A 22,014-nucleotide genomic window follows, 5' to 3' on the forward strand; every position below is an offset into this window, starting at 1 on the left:
CGCGCATGGGGGAGAGTCCCACTTCACGCGAACTCTTCCCCAGCCCCTAGCTCGAACCCTAGCCGTCGTAGGACCCAAATCAGACCTAGACCATGACCCTTAGGACCCAACCGCCAGCCCTGGTCGAGCCCCAAGCCCCCATGCAACACAACGAGTCACTTGAATCACCCAAGCATACACACACCTTTTAAAAAAACTCAAGGCCCTTCTTATTAGCTTTTGCCCCACGGTTTGCAGCCTAACGCCGTATAAACGTTTTACCATAAAAATTATCAAATACCTATTTTATTCAAGCATAAACATTTAAAACACACATATTATGATTTGTATGATGTTTGAAAAGGTTTAGAAAACGTGCCTTTGCGTTTATAACGCTCGAATTTTCAATCGTCGGCGAGGAAGGGCGAACGGGCGACGAAGAACACAAGCTTTCCTTCTCCTTATTTTTTCGAAAATTATGTGTGTGCTTGGAGGTGAATTTTGGCTGCTAGGTTTAAGAATTGTGGTGTTTTCAAAGCCTAGGTAGCTTATTTATAATTTTAATTTGCATGATAAATGTGCTTTAGTTTTGGGCTTGCAACTTAAGGATTATTAGGCCTACTTAAATTAATAAAATTGGGCTCAATAACACTTAATTAATTAGATAATAAAATTTTATAAAATAAGTTCTCTGAAAATAATAATTTTTAATCTTTTAAAACTCCTTGTTTGCCCAAAATCGGCTTAACGGGAAAAATCGAGCTGGACTCGTAAAATAATTCGAACAATAACATTTTTAGAAAAATTAAATCATTTTTTTAAATCATATTAGGAAGCCTTGCCATTATTTAAATAAAAATACATGTTCTTGTCTTGGTCGTCCCCGATCTCCTTTTCCCTGCCTATTTTCGAATATTCGGGTTAAATCTTTAATTTCATGTAATCATGTTAATTATCAGTTAATCATGTAATCATACATTTATCATATAATAAACATCATGCTAGCATTTAAAATCAATTAAATAAAACAATTAAGCAATTAAAATAATTTTCATGCATGTGGTTTACGTAGGTTGATTTTTCGGACGTTACAATCCCCCCCTCCCCCCCCCTAAATAGAATTTCGTCCTCGAAATTTTCCTTGACTTGATGATTGCAAAGTTAAGATTCCCTTATTCACCTCAAACTTAACTTCTAACTTAAATCCTACTTTTCAATTTGGTCATCAAAATCTTGAAAATTGCAATTCTAACCCAAAAAATTTCCCAAAGTCGACCCCTAAATCAAGCTCAAGTAGTCTATGCACCTTATTCTTCTAAGTTTTTCAATATCCCAAACCATTACCATATCCCAATTTAATATTTCATGCAAGAAAAGCATCGAAAAAATGTTAAACAGCTAGGTTACCTCGAAATCAGTGTAGTGCCGGCTCTGTCTCATTCTCTGCAGCTTGCATCACATAGACTCTTCCAGTCATGGGTTGTCTAGGCTTTGTGCATTCCACCATCTTGTGCCCCAACTCTCCGCAATTGAAGCACTTGTAGGTGCCCCACATGCATTTGCCAGAATGTGGACGATTGCACTCCTTGCACAGTGGTCTCTCATCAGCCTTCGGAACATTCCCTCTTGGTGGTTGTCCTTGTGGTTTTGGTGGTTCTGGTTGCTTAGGAGATCCTGTATAAGGCTTATTATTACTATGATTAGCTTGCCGAGCACGGTTCCTCTTTCGCTGCATCTCCCAATCTATGTCATTAAGTGACTGTTCGGCTCTAAAAGCTTTGGCGACGGCAGTAGTGTAGTCAATAGGATCGCTAAGCATCACATCACGTCGGATAGTCGGCTTCAAGCCATCTAGGAAATGTCGTAATTTTTCAGCAGCATCGTTGGCAATCAAGGGCACAAAGTGACAGCCCCTATCAAACTTCTGCACAAACTCGGCAACAGTCCAATCCCCCTGACGGAGACTCATAAACTCCCTCTTAAGCCTAGAACGAACATCAGATGTGAAGTACTTGTCATAGAATACCCTCTTGAACTCCTCCCAAGTCAACGTCATCATATTCACTCCTCGTTCTGCTCCCTCCCACCATAAGGAAGCGTCGCCCTTCAACAGATAAATGGTACATCAAACTCGGTCAGCGTCTGCCATGACCATATAGCGAAAAATCACCTCTAAAGATCGAATCCATCCCTCAGCAACGAATGGATCAGTAGTGCCATGAAACTCATCGGGGTGCATCCACCTAAAACGCTCATAAACTGGCTCTGGTCTAACCCTTGCTCCATCCCCTACATGTTGTTCAAAAAAACGGGCCATACCGGCTAGTACATAGGCACTAGCATCCTGACAAAGTGGAGGCTGTGGAATATTCTCCTCCTGTCTAACCTCATCAGTCCTACGTAAAATCCTTCTAGGAGGCATCTCTGTACACGTCGTCCAACCACGTAACCAACATGCATTTAAAATTTTTCATGCAGCATGCAACTAACATGTATATCATGTATCATATAAGCATTTAAAGAATTTTAAGCATATAAAATATAAAGCAGAAAAAACTCACATATATGAGGCGTGACTTCTTGAGCTTCTCGGAGTGACAGTACACAACCCTTTGGGGATCATTGGCTCTGATACCAACTGAAACAACCTCGAATTTTTTTCTAATCTTAAATCGTAAATTCTAAATTACTAAACAAAATAATTTTGCATATTCATGAATCATAATAAATTAACAATTTAAATCTCAAGTGCATAAAATAAAATCCTAACTCGACCTTTGAAAAGATAACTAACAATAAAAATAAAGTATAAAATATCTCTAATAAAAATCATTAACGTAATCTTTAAATCCTTAATTTAATAAGCTAGTGCGGAAACATAAAGGCCCTCAGGTGTGTAATGCTGCACTCGATCGACTCAATCGTCACCGCCTCCAAAAATACCAATCCTGCATCATACAAACCTAGTGAGTTTAAAGACGCAACACGTTCTAAACATGGATAACAAATAATACCTATATATCCACATGCATTTAAAAATCATATTTTTATTTAAAATATGTAATAGCCAAGCCTGGTGAACGGTATAGTTTAAGTTTTCGTATGTTTATGGATTATTTGGTTTAGATGTTAAGAGTTGTGATTATGGGTCATAGTATTGTTGGTTATTATTATTTTGTGGCATTGTTGATATTAGTTGATGGTAGTTGTATTGTATAAGCGTTGCGATTCGATTTTAGTTGCATAAGAGTTTGTTTTGGCTGAGACCAGATCGCACCCGCGGTAATTTGAGCAGCGCCCCGGCGGTCTTTATTGCAGCATTTTTGGTGGATTGCCGAACAGACACCGCACCCGCGGTGTGATAGTTACCCCACTCGCGGTGGAGGCACCGTACCCGCGGTAAGTTTTTTACCGCACCCGCGGTCGTCAGTTTCAGAATTTTGGTTGTATTGCCGTAGGCACACCGCACCCACGGTGCATGTTGGAGCGCACCTGCGGTCGATGAATAGTGAAAGCGTGTTTTCGAGATTTTAATGATATAAGGCATAGATTTATGGATTAATTGTTATGGGTTTATGATTATTGAGATGTTGATGGTGTATTTCATGATTTATTGTTGTAGGTTGTGTACCAAGAGATATATTCTAGGTTCCAAGTGGTTGTAAGTGGAATTTCATTCCTTGTGCTCACATGATAATATATGTATGGTGTTTCAATGGTTTTAATATGCTATTCCCTTCATTTGATTCATGTTATGTATTGATACACTTTGTTGTATATTATAGAGGTATTTTATGTTTTAATTGTGAAAAAGAGAATACAAGAGAAAAGAGTCTTCAAAGTGTTTGATTTAATGCCAAAGAGAGAGTTTAAATGATTTATTGGATTGATAGATACATAGTCAGAGATTGCATGCAATTAGTTGATCAACGACCATAGGCTTATATCCCTCAGAGTTATCGATTTATATCGATGGGGTATAGGTACAGAGACAGAGATACTATATAGATATCAATCCAACAGAGAAAAGAGAAATACCATCTTATTGTTATATTATTATGTTATTCATGTTTCAAGAATTGATGGTATTTAATGATTTCAAAGCCATGTTTTACAGAGTATGATATATGTATCTATTGCTATGTAAGAGTTCCACTTGCTGAGTTTTATACTCATTTCAGTTATTTCATGTGATGCAGTTAAGAGCGACGAGCCGGGACGTTGATTGTGGGCCGGAGTCATATGCATATAGAGAAGGAAGGAAGAAGTTATTTTGCTAGCATTTTGACATGATCACAAAAATGATATTTTGTATTTTGTTGTATCATTTGATTGATCATGTATATATTTTTGATTATACATTGACATGTATTTTTAAATCCTTCTTTCTTTTTAGAAAATTTTAAATTCCGCTGCTATTTTTTTTAAAACCGGTCGAGGGTGATACATTTAGTGGTATTAGAGCACCGTTCTTCGGACAAATGCATATAACTTCGTCTACGTTCAACAGTCCGGGTATGTCTTCTTCTACATCTATTCATTGTTATCTATTGATATGTATTGTGTGAGCACATTGTAGGAGTTATGCCTCCTAAGAGGAAAGCTGCAGAGGGTGAGAATAGTTCTTCCTCTAGAGTTGTCGATGAGTTTGGCAAGTTATTGAAAGAGCAAGCTAAGGTCCACAGTGAGCAGATCCAACAGTTACTACGTTTGCAAAGTACAGGTCAAGGTAGAGGTCAAGTCAGAGGCCAAGTGGCACAAGCAGTTGGTACTGATGGGATCTTTACTGCTTTCAAGAGGATGGATCCGCCTGAATTTGCAGGAAGCACTGATCCATTGGTGGCAGTAGAGTGGATCAAGGCACTTGAGGCTATTTTTTATCATCTCAACTATGCAGACAAAGACAGAGTTGGATGTGCAGTGTACATGTTAGTCAAGGCTGCACGCATTTGGCGGAATGCTACCAAGGTTAGTGTGGATGTTCCAGCATTGAAGTGGTCAGAGTTCACTGATCTTTTCTATGACAAGTACTTCCCAGACGCACTTCGAGCTAGGAAGGTGACTGAGTTCTTGGAGCTTCGTCAAGGAGGTACGAATGTCGACGAGTACATTCTGAAATTCGAGGAGGGCTGTCTGTTTGCCCCGTATATTGCTTCCAATGACAAAGACAAAGGTGCTCATTTCATTAGAGGCCTTAGAGCATAAATCAGAAGGGACATTAACATGTCGAAGGTTGTGACATTCAAAGAGATTGTGGCTAAGGCTCTGTTGGCCGAGCAAGATGAGAAAGACATTGCTAGGGAGAGACAAGCGAGGCAGCAGGCCATTGCTCAAAGAGGCCAAGGTTCAAGTCAAAGAGGAAAGGGCAGTTTCAAAGGGAAAGGCAAGTTAGAGCCGAGTCCTAAACCACCGGCAGTTCCATTTGATCCCGAGAAGCCATTGTGTCCCAAGTGCAGTAGACATCATCGGGGAGAGTGCAGATTTGGTACTCATACTTGTTATCGATGTGGCACTGCAGGCCATATTGCCAAGGATTGTCTGAGAGGATCGGGTAAAGAGAAGGTGCAGGGACGCATCTTCACCACGACAAAGGAAGGTATAAACCATGATTCTTCTGTGATCTCTAGCGCTATTTTAATTTCAGGCAGAGTAGCTACGACATTGATTGATACAGGTGCTACTCATTCTTTTATGTCTGAACCATTTTTGAGATCTTTGGGTATAGTTCCTTCTGTTATTCCCCTCCAGTTTAATGTTGTATTGCCTTCGGGGTATGTGTTGTGCCCGACATCTATTGTATATGCGTGCTCTGTTCAAATTGATGAGCGAGTGGTTTATGCTGATTTGATTGTTATTCCGATGGTTGCGTTTGATATTATACTTGGCATGGATTGGCTATCAACCTATCGTGCAGTGATTGATTGCGTTGCTAAGACGGTGAAATTTGCAGATGATGGCAATAGGGAAGGTATGCTCGCCAATGCAGGTACTTCGCTGGTCCTTCCTTTTATTTCATGTCTTGAGGCTAAGAAGTTGTTGTTTAGAGGTTGTGATGGGTTTTTGGCTTTGATTGTGGATGTGGATATAATTGTGAAATTGAATATTGATGATATTAATGTGGTGAGAGAGTTCCCTGATGTTTTTGAGGATGATGTGCCGGGTTTGCCGTCGGACAGAGATGTGGAGTTTGTGATTGATCTAGTTCCAGGTACGGTTCCTATTTCCAAGGCTCTGTACAGAATGGCCCCAACAGAGATGAAAGAGTTGAAGACGCAGTTGCAAGATCTTTTAGATAAAGGTTTCATTCGGCCGAGTTCTTCGCCTTGGGGAGCTCCGGTTCTTTTCGTCAAGAAGAAAGATGGGTCTTTGCGGCTTTGCATTGACTACAGAGAGATCAACAAAGTGACTATCAAGAATAAATATCCGTTGCCATGGATAGATGATCTTTTTGACCAACTGCATGGGGCTACAGTGTTTTCGAAGATTGATCTGCGATCTGGCTATTATCAGTTGAAAGTTAGGGAGTCTGATATCCCTAAGACGGCATTTCGGACCAGGTATGGTCATTATGAATTTCTTGTGATGTATTTTGGTCTGACTAATGCTCCTTCAGTCTTCATGGATCTGATGAACCGAGTGTTCAAGCCGTATTTAGATAGATTTGTCATTGTTTTCATCGATGACATATTGATTTATTCCAAGACCAGAGAGCTTCATTCAGAGCACCTCAGAGTTGTTCTTCAGTTTTTGAGAGAGAAGCGGTTGTATGCTAAGTTGAAGAAATGTGAGTTCTGGTTGGAGCAGATTTCTTTCTTAGGCCATGTTGTCTCGAAGGATGGTATAGCGGTTGATCCAGTGAAAATCGAGACGATTCAGAAATGGCCTATCCCTACCACTGTATCAGAGGTACGCAGTTTTCTTGGTTTGGCGGGTTATTATCGTCGTTTTATTTCAGATTTCTCCAAGATTGCCCTGCCATTGACCAATCTGACGAGGAAGACTGTGAAGTACGAGTGGTCCAATGAATGCCAGAGTGGATTTCAAGAGTTGAAAGATAAGTTGACGTCAACTCCGGTACTTGCATTGCCCAGTGGTTCAGAGGATTTTGTTGTTTATACCGATGCGTCGAAGAAGGGCCTCGGTGTAGTGCTGATGAAACGTGGAAAGGTTATAGCTTATGCTTCTCGCCAGTTGAAGGACTACGAGAAAAATTATCCTACGCATGATCTGGAACTGACAGCTGTGGTTTTCGCCTTGAAAATCTGGAGACATTACTTATATGGCGAAAAGTGTGAAATTTTCACGGACCACAAGAGTTTGAAGTATTTTTTTTCCCAGAAAGAACTCAATATGAGACAGAGACGGTGGTTAGAGCTTGTCAAAGATTATGATGTGACGATTAGTTATCACCCAGGGAAGGCAAATGTTGTAGCAGATGCTTTGAGCCGTAAGTCGAGTTCTTCTTTGAATTCTTTGATTCAGAAGCCATTGTTGTTATATTTGCAGCGAGAAGAGATAGCTTTGGTTGTTCCGGGGACCATTGCTCGCTTTTCAGCATTGGTCATTCGGGCTACATTGACGGACAGGATCCGTAGAGAGCAGGTCAATGATTTACAGTTGATAGAGTTGAGAGCCAGAGCAGAGGAGAGAGGTAATTTAGAGTTTGGATTGAATGGAGATGGTTTGGTGACTTTCAGAGGCCGTATATGTATTCCTGTTGGTGATGATATTCGGCGAGACGTCTTGACAGAGGCATATACCGCGCCATACTCGATACATCCAGGCAGCACCAAGATGTATCAGGATCTTCGTAGACTCTATTGGTGGCCAGGTATGAAGAAGGATATTGCCATATTTATTTCTCAGTGCCTAACTTGTCAGCAGGTGAAAATCGAACATCAGAGACCTGCTGGGACATTGCTGTCATTACCGATTCCTCAATGGAAATGGGAGCATATTACGATGGACTTCGTGACTGGTCTTCCAAGGACGCAGAAAGGTTTTAACTCTATTTGGGTTATTGTTGATCGGTTGACCAAGTCAGCGCATTTTCTTCCAGTCAAGACGACGAATTCTATGAACCAGTATGCTGAAGAGTACATAGCAGAGATTGTTAGACTTCATGGTGTTCCTGTGTCGATCGTGTCTGATCGTGACCCTAGATTTACTTCAGAGTTTTGAAAGAGTTTGCACAGAGCTATGGGTTCACGGTTAGCATTCAGTACAGCATATCACCCCCAGAGTGACGGTCAATCAGAGAGAGTTATTCAGATTCTAGAGGATATGCTCAGAGCTTGTACTATTGATTATCCTGATAGCTGAGATTCCAAATTGCCTCTTGTTGAGTTCACGTACAATAATAGCTACCAAGCGACGATTGGCATGGCACCGTATGAAGCACTTTATGGCAGAAAGTGTAGATTGCCCTTGTATTGGGACGAGATTGGTGAGAGGAAGATGTTGGGTTCAGAGTTGGTCCAACAGACAGCTGATGTTGTTGCTGTTATTCGAGAGAGGATGAAGACAGCTCAGTTGAGACAGAAGAGTTATGCTGATGTGCGTCGTAGGCCGTTGCAGTTTGAGTTTGGCGACCATGTGTTCTTGAAGATAGCACCTCTTAAGGGTGTGATGAGGTTTAGCAAGAAGGGAAAGTTGAGTCCGAGATTTATTGGTCCATTTGAGATTTTGGACAGAGTTGGTGATCGAGCTTACAGGTTAGCCCTACCGCCAGATCTTGACAGGGTTCATAATGTTTTTCATGTTTCAATGCTCAGGAAATATATTGCGAATCCTTCCCATGTTCTTCGCCACGAGCCATTGGATTTGACGCCGAATTTGACGTACCAAGAGATTCTAGTCCAGATTCTAGATCGCAAAGTTAAAGTGTTAAGAAACAAAGAGATCGGCATTGTTAAAGTCCTTTGGAGGAATCATTTGATTGAAGAAGCCACGTGGGAAACAGAGGATGAGATGAAAGAGAAGTATCCCGAGCTTTTTGCGTAGTGACGTCAATTTCGAGGACGAAATTCCCTTAAGGAGGGGAGATTGTAATAGCCAAGCCTGGTGAACGGTATGGTTTAAGTTTTCGTATGTTTATGGATTATTTGGTTTAGATGTTAAGAGTTGTGATTATGGGTCATAGTATTGTTGGTTATTATTGTTTTGTGGCATTGTTGATATTAGTTAATGGTAGTTGTATTGTATCAGCGTTGCGATTCGATTTTAGTTGCATAAGAGTTTGTTTTGGCCGAGACCAGACCGCACCCGCGGTAATTTGAGCAGCGCCCCCACGGTCTCTATTGCAGCATTTTTGGTGGATTGCCGAACAGACACCGCACCTGCGGTGTGATAGCTACCGCACTCGCGGTGGAGGCACCGCACCCGCGGTAAGTTTTGTACCGCACCCGCGGTCGTCAGTTTCAGAATTTTGGTTGTATTGCCGTAGGCACACCGCACCCGCGGTGCATGTTGGAGCGCACCTGCGGTCGATGAATAGTGAAAGCGTGTTTTCGAGATTTTAATGATATAAGGCATAGATTTGTTCACTTTTCCTCATTCTTTTCCCCTCATTCTCGATTCTTCTCCTCAAGTGAAGGCCAGGGTTCCATTTCCTTTCTCTCATTTCTTTGATTCTTGCATCTTGTTGGAGTTTTGTGTTGAGAGCAAGGTTTACTTGGGTTCAAGGAAGCTAAGGTAAGCTTATGGGTTTGTTTATTTCTTGGTTTTGGTGTTGGGAGAAATCATGGGTTTGGTGATTGTGTTGGTTTTATGGATTAATTGTTATGGGTTTATGATTATTAAGATGTTGATGGTGTATTTCATGATTTATTGTTGTAGGTTGTGTACCAAGAGATATATTCTAGGTTCCAAGTGGTTGTAAGTGGAATTTCATTCCTTGTGCTCACATGATAATATATGTATGGTGTTTCAATGGTTTTAATGTGTTATTCCCTTCATTTGATTCATGTTATGTATTGATACACTTTGTTGTATATTATGGAGGCATTTTATGTCTCAATTGTGAAAAAGGGAATACAAGAGAAAAGAGTCTTCAAAGTGTTTGATTTAATGCCAAAGAGAGAGTTTAAATGATTTATTGGATTGATAGATACATAGTCAGAGATTGCATGCAATTAGTTGATCAACGACCATAGGCTTATATCCCTCAGAGTTATCGATTTATATCGATGGGATATAGGTACAGAGACAGAGATACTATATAGATATCAATCCAACAGAGAAAAGAGAAATACCATCTTATTGTTATATTATTATGTTATTCATGTTTCAAGAGTTGATGATATTTAATGATTTCAAAGCCATATTTTACAGAGTATGATATATGTATCCATTGCTATGTAAGAGTTCCACTTGCTGAGTTTTATACTCATTTCAGTTATTTCATGTGATGCAGTTAAGAGCGACGAGCCGGGACGTTGATTGTGGGCCGGAGTCATATGCATATAGAGAAGGAAGGAAGAAGTTATTTTGCTAGCATTTTGACATGATCACAAAAATGATATTTTGTATTTTGTTGTATCATTTGATTGATCATGTATATACTTTTGATTATACATTGACATGTATTTTTAAATCCTTCTTTCTTTTAAGAAAATTTTAAATTCCGCTGCTATTTTTTTTAAAACCGGTCGAGGGTGTTACAAAATAAACTTTTGAACATAAATAAACAATTAAAAATCATTTGAGCATAAATAAATCATAAATAGTAAAATCATTTTAAAAATAACTTTGAGCATAAATAAATCTTTTAAAAATCATTTAAAATAAGCTTTAAGTATAAATAAATCATTTTAAAAATAACTTTAATCCTCATCATAAATCATATATCATAAGAATCATTTTTATCATAAGCTTGCAATCATATATCATTTTGGGTGAAGTTTGATCCTTGAAAGTGACTAGCTTTTATCCTTTGGTCGACTGCAGTCTTAGCTCCACATGGTCCATGGGGGTGTGCACTAGGCTCCACCATGAAAGTACGGTCGTTGGGGTTCCCTCGGGGGCCTTTTCCCATAGACGGGTTCCCGCGGGGGCCTTTTCCCAAACATGGGTTCCCTCCGGGGCCTTTTCCCGTAAATGAGTTCCCTCTGGGGTCTTTTCCCCTCACGTTATCCCCACAAAATTATATATCATAAATCATATCTTTTGTAACAGTCAATTCACATCCCTCAAAATATTTTTCGTTTTCTTTAAAAATCATAAAATAAGACAGCTTTCCAAAAATAGCATTTTAAACAGTATAAATTGCACAACTTTACCATAAATCATAAAAATATATATTATCATATAAATCACCATTTTAAATCATATAATATCATTTAACATGTGTTATGATCCTTCGGAACGCTGTTGTTTTCGTATTTTCCTAAATGTAAAAAGACTGTTTTGTCCCTGGACGTAAAAAATCTCGAATTTATCTTTTTCTCAAATTTAATGACATGGGATTATTCTAAATAATTATTTAAGCTTAAATATAATTTTTTCATAATTTTATGAAGCTTCAAACTAGGCTTTTGAATTAATTCTTTATTTAGCGTTTTGTGCGGCGATAAAATCCCGGATAAATCCAAAACTCCATATTTTGATCCCAAATTTTAAACATAACATTTTTAATATTTATTCTACACTTCCAAGTCATCAGCCACACCAGTGAACTCATGGATTCAATTTTCCTCCTTATATTTTCGAAATTGACACATAATCGAACACACCGAGCCATCTCCCAATTTAGTCGAGCCACGCCCGAGCCACCTTGAGCCAAACTATATCCAACCCACCTAGGGACCCTACTGACCCATCCCAGCCCAAAGAACGAGCCCTAGCTCGCTCAAACCCACCTGAAACTTGACTCCAAATTCTAGATGTTTTGAGCGTGAGTCTCCTAGCGCCTCTAGAACTCCTAACCCAACTAGGACACTTCCAGCTGACATCCCTGGACCACTCCCAGACCCAACCCAAGCCTAGCCAAGCCCCTGACCGTGCGCACAAACCACCTGAAACCAGACAGCAGCCTGCGCACGCTTACTTCGACAATCACTTGCTTCGCTCGAGCCAGCCACAAGCCCAGCCGCTCCAGCCCCTGGCCCGAACCCTGCCCATCTCCTTTGCACCCTGATGGACCTACCCAGCTCGCCCTTAGCCCCGCTGCAGCCCTCTCCCGAAGCCCCTGCTGTGCGCCGCGCATGGGGGAGAGTCCCACTTCACGTGGACTCTTCCCCAGCCCCTAGCTCGAACCATAGCCACCCTAGGACCCAAATCAGACCTAGACCATGACCCTTAGGACCCAACCCCCAGCCCTGGTCGAGCCCCAAGCCTCCATGCAACACAACGAGCCACTTGAACCACCCAAGCATACACACACCTTTTAAAAAAACTCACGGCCCTTCTTATTAGCTTTTGCCCCACGGTTTCCAGCCTCTATTTCTCAATTATTTATCATGTTTTGTACATATTTTAATCATATAACATCCTACCTTGACAGCATATCGTTAGATTCAAAAATGTTTTTTTATAAAAGCGTAAAAACGTCGTATAAACATTTTACCGTAAAAATTATCGAATACCTATTTTATTCAAGCATAAACATTTAAAACACACATATTATGATTTGTATGATGTTTGAAAAGGTTTAGAAAACGTGCCTTTGCGTTTATAACGCTCGAATTTTCAATCGTCGGCGAGGAAGGGCGAACGGGCGACGAAGAACACAAGCTTTCCTTCTCCTTATTTTTTCGAAAATTATGTGTGTGCTTGGAGGTGAATTTCGGCTGCTAGGTTTAAGAATTGTGGTATTTACAAAGCCTAGGTAGCTTATTTATAATTTTAATTTGCATGATAAATGGGCTTTGGTTTTGGGCTTGCAACTTAAGGGTGATTAGGCCTACTTAAATTAATAAAATTGGGTCCAATAACATTTAATTAATTAGATAATAAAAGTTTATAAAATAAGTTTCCCAAAAATAATAATTTTTAATCTTTTAAAACTCCTTGTTTGCCCAAAACCGGCTTCCCGGAAAAAATCGAGCTGGACTCGTAAAATAATTCGAACTCTAATATTTTTAGAAAAATTATATCATTTTTAAATCATACTAGGAAGCCTTGCCATTATTTAAATAAAAATACATGTTCTTGTCTTGGTCGTCCCCGATCTCCTTTTCCCTGCCTATTTTCGAATATTCGGGTTAAATCTTTAATTTCATGTAATCATGTCATATTATCAGTTAATCATGTAATCATATAATAAACATCATGCTAGCATTTAAAATCAATTAAATAAAATAATTAAGCAATTAAAATAATTTTCATGCATTTGGTTTACTTAAATTGATTTTTCGGACGTTACAACTGATTTCTTACAAGATCGAGTTTTACAATGATAACAATGTGCTAGAAGCTCAAAAGTGTAGCCTTGATTGCTACGAATATATGCGATAAGCGTGAGCTTTTATTTCAGCAGAGTAACAGCGTATTTTAGAGAATAGACGAGTTTAGATGTTCAGAATTTTGATGTTTTATTTTCTCTCAGCTTCTCTTCTCTGCTATTTATAGGCTTCTCTTCAACGGTAACATTTAATAGAATTTGAATCTTTTTATCCGTTGGTTTTTCATGTCAACATTCTTCTGACATTCGTATACTGCAGCTGAATTGCGGCGTTCCCATTATCTGTTGCAGTCTTCTTTTGTACTATTGTCGGTTGAACGTCTTTTTCTTGATGTGTACAGATGAAGGATCAGCTTATAAGCTCACAACTGGATGTAGCAACTGATCAGTTTCCAACTGATCAATCAGTTGTCTTCGTAAGTTCAGTTCAGCTGGTTTCAGTTGCCTTAGAAAATCTGCGCGTTATTCTTCAGTTACAGGCAACTATTAGTTAGAGTATATGTTCAGTTACTCTAGAACTTCTTAATCAGTTACCAACATTAATCATTTAGTTTGTCAAACAACCGAAATTTAGTTTCCAACAATTTTCCCCTTTTAGGTGTTTGACAAAACTTAGTAAATGAACTAATCAACTGAACTTTATGTAGATAAAATAATTCGAACTCTTTGTAGATAAAATAATGTACAGATTCGTACAAAGATTAAAAAAATGAAATAATCTTCAAGAATCTTAAAAAATCTGCCAAAATCTTATCAATATCGAAAATTTTGAGCTTGTCCGTGGAAAATTCATTGATCTCTGACCAGATAAGATCAATGTGGGTTATATTCAGAACTGAAGTTTTTGCCAAGCAACTTTAGAAGAAATCAGTTCTGAAGAAATTTGTTGACCTAGAAAGAGCTGTTCTGAAGGTGGTCAAAGCTGCTTTGGTTGTACAAGCTTTGCAACGTGAGAAGTATTTCTTTGGTCAAATACGAGCCAAGCAGTTAACAAAGATGGTTGCTCAGTTACGATAGAATTTTGATCCTACCAGTCCTACTACTTTCAATGACAAAGATGTCTTTAACCAACTGGAAATGGATCTCATCGTGCTAACGGAGATTAAACACTCGGAAATGGACCAAGAGCTGATTTTTTCGGCAGATTCCCAAGATCCTTCCTCTGAAGAGCAGGCTGAATAATCAGTTCAAGAGCCAACAAAGGACCCAGTTGCTGAATCTTCTCAGCAAGCAACTGCTCCTTCCACAACTGAAGAACAACCATCATCGACTGCTCCTCCATCTTCAACTGCAGAACTTTTACTTTATTCTGATGCTGAGTTATCACTAGCAAATCTTGACGAGGTGATCAAATCAGTAACCATTGATATCCAGCTAGATACTACTAGAGCAGTTGAAGAAATTTTTGCAACTGAAGAACCAGTTGATTCGACTGGTATTACTGAAGAACCAGTCAATCAAGCTAAAGAACCAGCCGAACAGGCTATTTTTGTAACAGAAGAGGCAGTTCAGTCAACTGCCATGACTAAACAGTCAGTTTTTGAAGAAACTGAAGAGGCTCAGCTGCACTCAGTTGAAACATGAGAGAGTGCCAGCTGAAGAGCTAGTTGAAGCTTCAGTCGTTCAACCAACTGAAGAACCAGTTTGTGAATCAGCTGCGCAACTAACTGCACAACCATCAATTGTTTCAGCTGATCAGCAAAATGAAGAGCCGTCCGGTACCTTTGTTGATCCGAATCCTTCTCCTCCTCAACAACTTCAACAAGAAGTTTTACAAGAAGATGTTCCAGAAATGGTAATGCTTGAATCAGATACAATTGACAGAGCTTTTGTGATCTTAATCAAGAAGAAAGGGAGCAGATACCAGAATCCTCTGGAGCCATGTCTCCTAGTATATCTATGGATACTGAATCTCTGTTCGAAGAAATCCAATCTGTTCAACACAACCTACTCAGTATGATGCATACTATTTCTGAAATCAAGTCAACCCAGCTTGCGTACACCTAGAAGATCAACTCTTCATAGGGATGTAATCGAGTCGAGTCGAGCCGAACTCTTGAATGTTTGAGCTTGGTTCGTTTATAATCGAGCCGAGCTCGAGCTTTATTTAACGAATATATGCATGGCTCACGAGCTTATTCAAGCCTTTATCGAACCTAAACAAATTTAATAAATATGAATTATACATTTAAATTTTCATTAAATTAATTAAAAAGTAAATTATATATTTAAAGAAAAATATATTATTCTTATTAAAATTTGTAAATTTATTATAATAAATAAATTTAATAGATTTTTCTATATATTTCATAAATAATATACAAAATCAATAAATCAAATATCAAAGCTATTATTTTTTCATCTAAAAGATTACTCATGAACTTACCAACGAACATGTTCACGAGCTAACGAGCCGAATACTGTAAAGCTTGAGTTTGGTTTGTTTATCTTAACGAGCCTCATTAAACGAGCTCAAACGAGCTTTTATCGAATCGAGCTTCGAATAACTCACAAACGGTTTGGTTCATTTACATCTCTAACTCTTCATATGAATTTACTACGGGCAGACTACAGCAAATCCAAGATAATGTGAATTCACTATTTCTTCCGGATGGAATACATTAAAAAGGACAGAGTGTCGATTGAAGCTCATTTTCAAACACAAGCCTTAGTCGGAAGACGCTTTGAATTTCTGGAGAAGACTGTCACTAAAAGGATAGATTTGCTACAAGATATTGTGATGAATGTAAAAACTAATCTACCATTTTTCAGTTATTCATTTTATATGAGTTAAAATATTTTCTAATATAACAGTCTTCTTAACGAAGGATTACCTCGAGTTTCTTTTCTTGATTTTAAACCAAACTCGATTTAATTCATCGGTGTTAACATTTTTAGAACACGAGCTATTGCAGCTCATTGGAGAATATAGTGTTCGAAATGCCTTCAAAGGCACTAGCACATTCGATCATTTTTGGAATTTAACGAATGACAGAAGGCAACTAATACTCTATCTATTATGGCTTTAGTATAAATGGATTATAGCCATCAAATATGAATGGTGTAATTTCTCTATAAAATGTCATATCAAGATTCAACAAATCCACTCAACACTATCTACGATCTGTGAGGTTAAAAGCTTCGTAGAAAATTTAGAATCACGCACATATAAATATATCTGACCTTTTTTCAGAGAACATATGTACCGAAGCTTTGTTGAAAATTTAGAAGCACACACATATAAATATATCTGATCTTTTTTCAGAGATCATATGTACTGAATTATTACTCACAAGTGTTTCAAATTTGTACAATATTTCGTATGAGTTTTGTAACTGACATAAATAGTCTTTATGTTCAGAATCATTCTAAGTTTTGATAAGTTGTTGCTAAGACTTTCAGTAAGCAGTGTGTAAGTCTTATTGAAGTGAGTGTTTACAAGTGTTATAAAACCAAATTCTTTTAGTGGAATATTTCTGGAAACATATGAAGGGAAGACACAGAAGAAATTTATCGTTTGAACTTCCATAAACAACCGTAGTTTTATTTACTTTTAGCAGCGTTACTTTTTCTTAGACACTCTATTGCTCGAGGTCCACTAATTTTTTTTATTTGCTAAGTTTGACTGGACTTATTCCGTACTGATTCTTTTCTAGTTGTCCATTGTACCTACAAGATCGAAATTCGATTTCGATTGGTAACACCAGTTGATGTCACCGTCGTTCAGAAATAAAATTAAGATATTTATTCATCAAGTCTAAACACCTACATCAATCCTAACTTCAACTTTTTTGCCCTTTTGACTTTTCTTTTGCATCTCTTCATTCGCATTTATAATTAAAGGACGTACGAAAAAATTTAATGTTGCTTTCAACGGACCACTAACGTAATTTGCAAAAAGATCAATATACACTAAAATGTTTGTACCATTCATAAAAGTTATAAACAAAGGATATTGTGGTTTATTTGTTAGAATATGACGGAACATTGCCGAACAACAATATCGAGTTAGGTATTGCTTAGCTTGTGGACGATTAATGATATATAATATAAAAATAAATTATGATAAATCATATAATTTTGAGTTGATGTTTCAAAATATTATATCTTGTGTTAAAAAAATCGAGTTGTTACACCGACACCATGATATTTTTTTTGGAACACACCATGATATTATTAAATTATATATCTTTTTAAAAAAAAAAAAAAAAAAACGCTGTCGGAAGCGATGGTTTAGACGGACCTCTACCTATATATATACAACAAAAAAGGCAGAACAAAGAAAACTTAACGGAGAAGACTAGATCAAGAACTCCGCAAAGGCTATGCAATAGTCACATTATAACAAAATAAAGACATACTACAACAGAGCGTCCGAAAAATAATAAAAATTATATAAGTTGATTACATAACATATAATTGAATTAACTGATGAATAATTTGCAAGCGGGGAAGAAAATATTGTTAAATTAAAATGGGGAAAAATTGCAATTTAATTTTGTAAGTTAGTATATTTCGAAATTTAGTCATATAACTAATAAGTTGTTAAAATTTGATTTTCATTCAATAACTTGATTTTTTTTTAACAAATCCATGAAATATTGTTTAACACTGATGATCTCCTAAGTAGCTCAATTGATGAGAATAAAGCCTATATCACACACATTAAAATATATCGAAACAAAAATAAAGAAAAACAACAAATTTTTTTTCCCCGTTTTGAAATATTAGATGTCATTTTTTTTTATTTTTTATTTTATTTTTATTTAAATAGATTTTAATGTGTATAACATGAGCTTTATTTTTTTCCATAAAAAGTCATATATTAGAATATCAATGTCAAATAAGCATATTATATAATATCAATGGCTTCCAGCTAAAAAAATTAATAATAATTCGAGTTACGTGATGAAAATAAAATTTTGATAAGTTGCAAAACAAAAGAAAATAAAACAAGCCAATTTACACAACTGAAATCACAATTTTTCCCTAAAATAATACCGAATTAGTTTTTTAGTTTAACTTAATGACCCATGTAAAATCTCTCTTGGTGTAAAAAATGAAAAATTGCTTTAAATAATTTGATGTACGAGATTTAATATAGAATTATATTTTGTGGTTTTTAATTGATACTTGTACTCGATATTTTTGAAATTGTTATTGTGGAAATAAATTTTTTTTTAGATTGTGGAAACAATTATTATTGAGATGAAATCATTGTTCATGGTAAAAAAAAAAAGTGATCGACATGTGATATTTAGATTATTGTATCGTTGTAAAGTTTGAATAAATTGAGTTACATCATTACTTCTAATTATAATTTTTGATAAAACGATAAACACTTAATAAACAATTTTCATTGGAATAAATATCACATATTCGATTCTCATTTATGTGTTCCGATTCCCCTTGGATCAAGTAGCTAGCATCTTTCTAAGGAGCTATGGGAACGAAAGAATAAAAGTGTCAATTGTCGAGAAATGGATTGTTGAACGACGATAATTATTATACTATGAGAGCGATTAACACATGATATTTGGACTGTTGCATTCTTTAAAATTTTTAATTACACAACTACTACTAATTATAATTTTTGGTAAAGCAAAAAACAAATCATCATACAATTATTTCATTCCAAACCCCAAATTAAGATCTTTAATTACAATTAAGGATAATGATTTCTTGAAGAGACTGTTATTTTAAAATATTTTGTACATTTCAATAGTTAATTATATTAATTAATTATGTGTCTCATCATAGTAGACTAAATTGGATAGAAAAATTAGATTTTAAACTGAGAAAATTATAATTTTGGATATTTATGTTTTTTCTGTATTGATCATTTATATTATCATATTCTAGTTTTACTTAGTTATTTTTGTTAATTGATTTTTGCAATTGTAGTATTCTATCATATATAGTGCTAGTGTTACACCTACACATCTCACATCAAAACTTTTAGTTGAAAAATACTTAAAATTATTAACGTTTTCAAAAAAGATACATGACTGAATTTGAAATTCAACATTATAAATTACTAAAATGGCAAAAAAGCACATGTAGGGATCCAAAATTTGCTTTTTTCCTCTTTTAAAATGATAGTTTTTTTTCCTTAAAAAACATGCATTTTTAGGAAAAAATTATCAGAGAAAATAAATATGCTTTTTCAGATTTTATTCAATGTTTCTTTTAAAATTTTTTGAAAATGTTTTGCATCACACTAGTTTTATTTTTGAAGCAGAATGCTCGTATATATTGGACAGCCCAATTAAATTAGTTTCGAGTCGGCCCACGAAAAGCCCAATAACAAACATGACCCACCGACCCCCACTCCACCGTAGCACACGCGCAGAAAATGCTATTCGCCGCCATCTCCCGTCTCTAAAACCGTACTGCTCGTGCATTTAAAATCTTGGCGGGGGAGGTGGCGGCGGTGTTTTTTTAACCCATCCTTGTACCCAGATCTTTCACTGAAGTCCAATTTTGGTGTTCTAGTCTGCGTTAATCAGCGTGAAATCGGTAATTTTGGTTTTGCCTCATTGGAAACCTAATCAGAGGCAGAACGATTTGCGATGTCTTCAGCTCGATGGGGATATTTTAGAATAATTTCCGGCACGGTAATTGGTGGGATGATTGGATTCTATTATATGCATCGAGCTGAGCTTAAGTATAAGGTCTGCAGCTTTCATCTTTGATTTCTCGATCTGTGTCCTCTCCTTTTTCCTTAAAAAAATTTAATAAATCTTTTTCATATGTAGGAAATGTGGAACGAGAGATTGAGGAAGTACGAGGAAGAGATGAATAATAAGAGGCAAAATGAAGAGAAATCCGAGGAATTTCAACAATCTTCGTAGCATTTGCTTACACCTGTAAATCATAATATTTCTAGTTTTTTTTTTTTCCATTTTTGTTTGTTTAATTTTCGGAATTTTATGAAGCTTTGTTTTTAGATTGTGGGGGCACTATTGCTTCGCTTTCTTTTCCCAAAGCTTTTTTTTTTTTTTTTTTGAGTTGTCTGATGCATAAACATTGGTAGATTTGTCGAAGTTTACTCAGCAACATGATGATGCTAATAATAAGTGTGTCAATTTCGAGTTAATTTTGTAAAATTTCGGCTCAAACATGACTTAAGAGATCAAATCATGTTCACATATTTTGATTATTAACACGTACGTATGTCGTCGTATTGACATCCTGATCTTTAGTTTGAAATGAAATCTGTGGAGTTTTTTTTATTTTTTTTAGATTTAGACGTTGACCTAAATCATTTCAGAAATTAGCTACACTATATGTAACTATTTTAAAGCATTTTATGGATCGACGTGAGATATTTAACACATTGATTATGATGTCATGTTAAGATTAAGATTTATACATTACTCAAACTTCAAAGTATTGTTGTAATGTATATATGCAATATTAGTGAACTTCAAAGTATTGTTGTAATCTATATATCCAAAATTAGTCAAACCGATATTAGACATTAAACAAGATCAAATTTTAATGAACCCTTCCCCAAATGTGCGCAACCTCAAATCATGAGTTCGGCCGGAGGAGTTGAGCTTATACTCTGTATTTGACCTTATAAACTATATAATTAAGATTGTCACTAGTATGTTCATACTATAAAAATATTATATAAACAATTGTAAATTTTTTTTTATTTGAATAAAGGGAGAAAGGTGGTTTTAAATCTATATTGAAACCAAAATATTATTAAAATATAAAAAATTATTTCATAAGTTAGAAAATTTGAAAATATTAATTTTATTTCATGTAACGCTTGAGAGACAACAGACGAGCTCAATCAAGACACAAACTGAATGATAAATCTCATTTAAAGTTTCGAACCATTTTTTTATTTAATCAAACTCAAGTGAAACCAATTAACTGGTTGCATACCTCTTTCTTATATTATATCAAAAATCTTTATCCGTGAGATAAATCAATTATGTTTGTATTTATAATAATAAATGAAATTTTTTACATAAAAGTAAATATTTTATATGAGTGACTCAAATAGATGGATCGTTTATAAAATTGACTAATGATATACAGTCTCGCAAAAATATTTGTAACCCCTGTATCGTCTATTAGGTCATCTCCAACCCAAAATTCTATTTTAAAGCAACTCTACTTTAAAATAGTGCAATTTCTGCACCAAATATTATATTCATCTCCAACCTATCTACTTCAAATCTTACTCTAAAAAGAATATTCTCAGAATATTCCTTTTTAAAAATATATTTAAATTATTTCTTATTAATTATTAAATATATATTTCTAATTTTATTAATATAATTATAAGTATCGTTTAATATTAATTTAAATTGTTTAATGATTATTTAAATTGTTTAATAATTATTGTTTAATATTTATTTAAATTTTTTAATAATTATTAAAAATTTATTTAATTGTTTAATATTATACGAATTGAAACATAAATTATTTAAATTGATAAAATATAATAATACATGACATTGAATTAAAAAAACATGGTACAAATACATGACATTAAATTAAAAAATACAATATAAATACAATTTCAAATATTTGAATGACCATGTTCATCCCATAAATGATCAATCAAAGCATTTCGTAATGCAAAGTGGGCGTCTTTGTCTTTTATTTTT

General features: G+C 36.0%; 1 protein-coding gene and 1 long non-coding RNA gene across 2 annotated transcripts; one reads left to right on the forward strand and one right to left on the reverse strand.

Moving 5' to 3' along the window:
* Positions 1 to 1,393: 1,393 nt before the first annotated feature.
* LOC142538638 (uncharacterized) lies at positions 1,394 to 2,401 on the reverse strand. The gene is made up of 2 exons (XM_075643952.1): positions 2,150 to 2,401; positions 1,394 to 2,083 (listed from the first exon to the last, which is right to left on the reverse strand). The coding sequence occupies exons 1-2, from the start codon at positions 2,399 to 2,401 to the stop codon at positions 1,394 to 1,396; spliced, it is 942 nt and encodes a 313-aa protein (XP_075500067.1).
* Positions 2,402 to 19,557: 17,156 nt separating this feature from the next.
* On the forward strand, positions 19,558 to 20,332 carry LOC142539112 (uncharacterized). The gene is made up of 2 exons (XR_012818818.1): positions 19,558 to 20,055; positions 20,140 to 20,332. It is a non-coding gene; the product is annotated as an uncharacterized LOC142539112 (long non-coding RNA).
* The last annotated feature ends 1,682 nt before the right edge of the window (positions 20,333 to 22,014 follow it).

This window comes from Primulina tabacum, chromosome 3 (genome assembly GCF_025594145.1).
Source record: "Primulina tabacum isolate GXHZ01 chromosome 3, ASM2559414v2, whole genome shotgun sequence".
In the NCBI taxonomy this organism is placed as follows: Eukaryota; Viridiplantae; Streptophyta; class Magnoliopsida; order Lamiales; family Gesneriaceae; genus Primulina; species Primulina tabacum.

What these genes read in the sequence shown, in the direction of transcription:
- LOC142538638 (XM_075643952.1), bottom strand. Translation starts at nt 2,401, where the DNA reads ATGCCTCCTAGAAGGATTTTACGTAGGACTGATGAGGTTAGACAGGAG. An exon ending in GATGGATTCGATCTTTAGAG is followed by an intron (nt 2,084 to 2,149) that starts GTGATTTTTCGC and finishes TATCTGTTGAAG; the next exon opens with GGCGACGCTTCCTTATGGTG.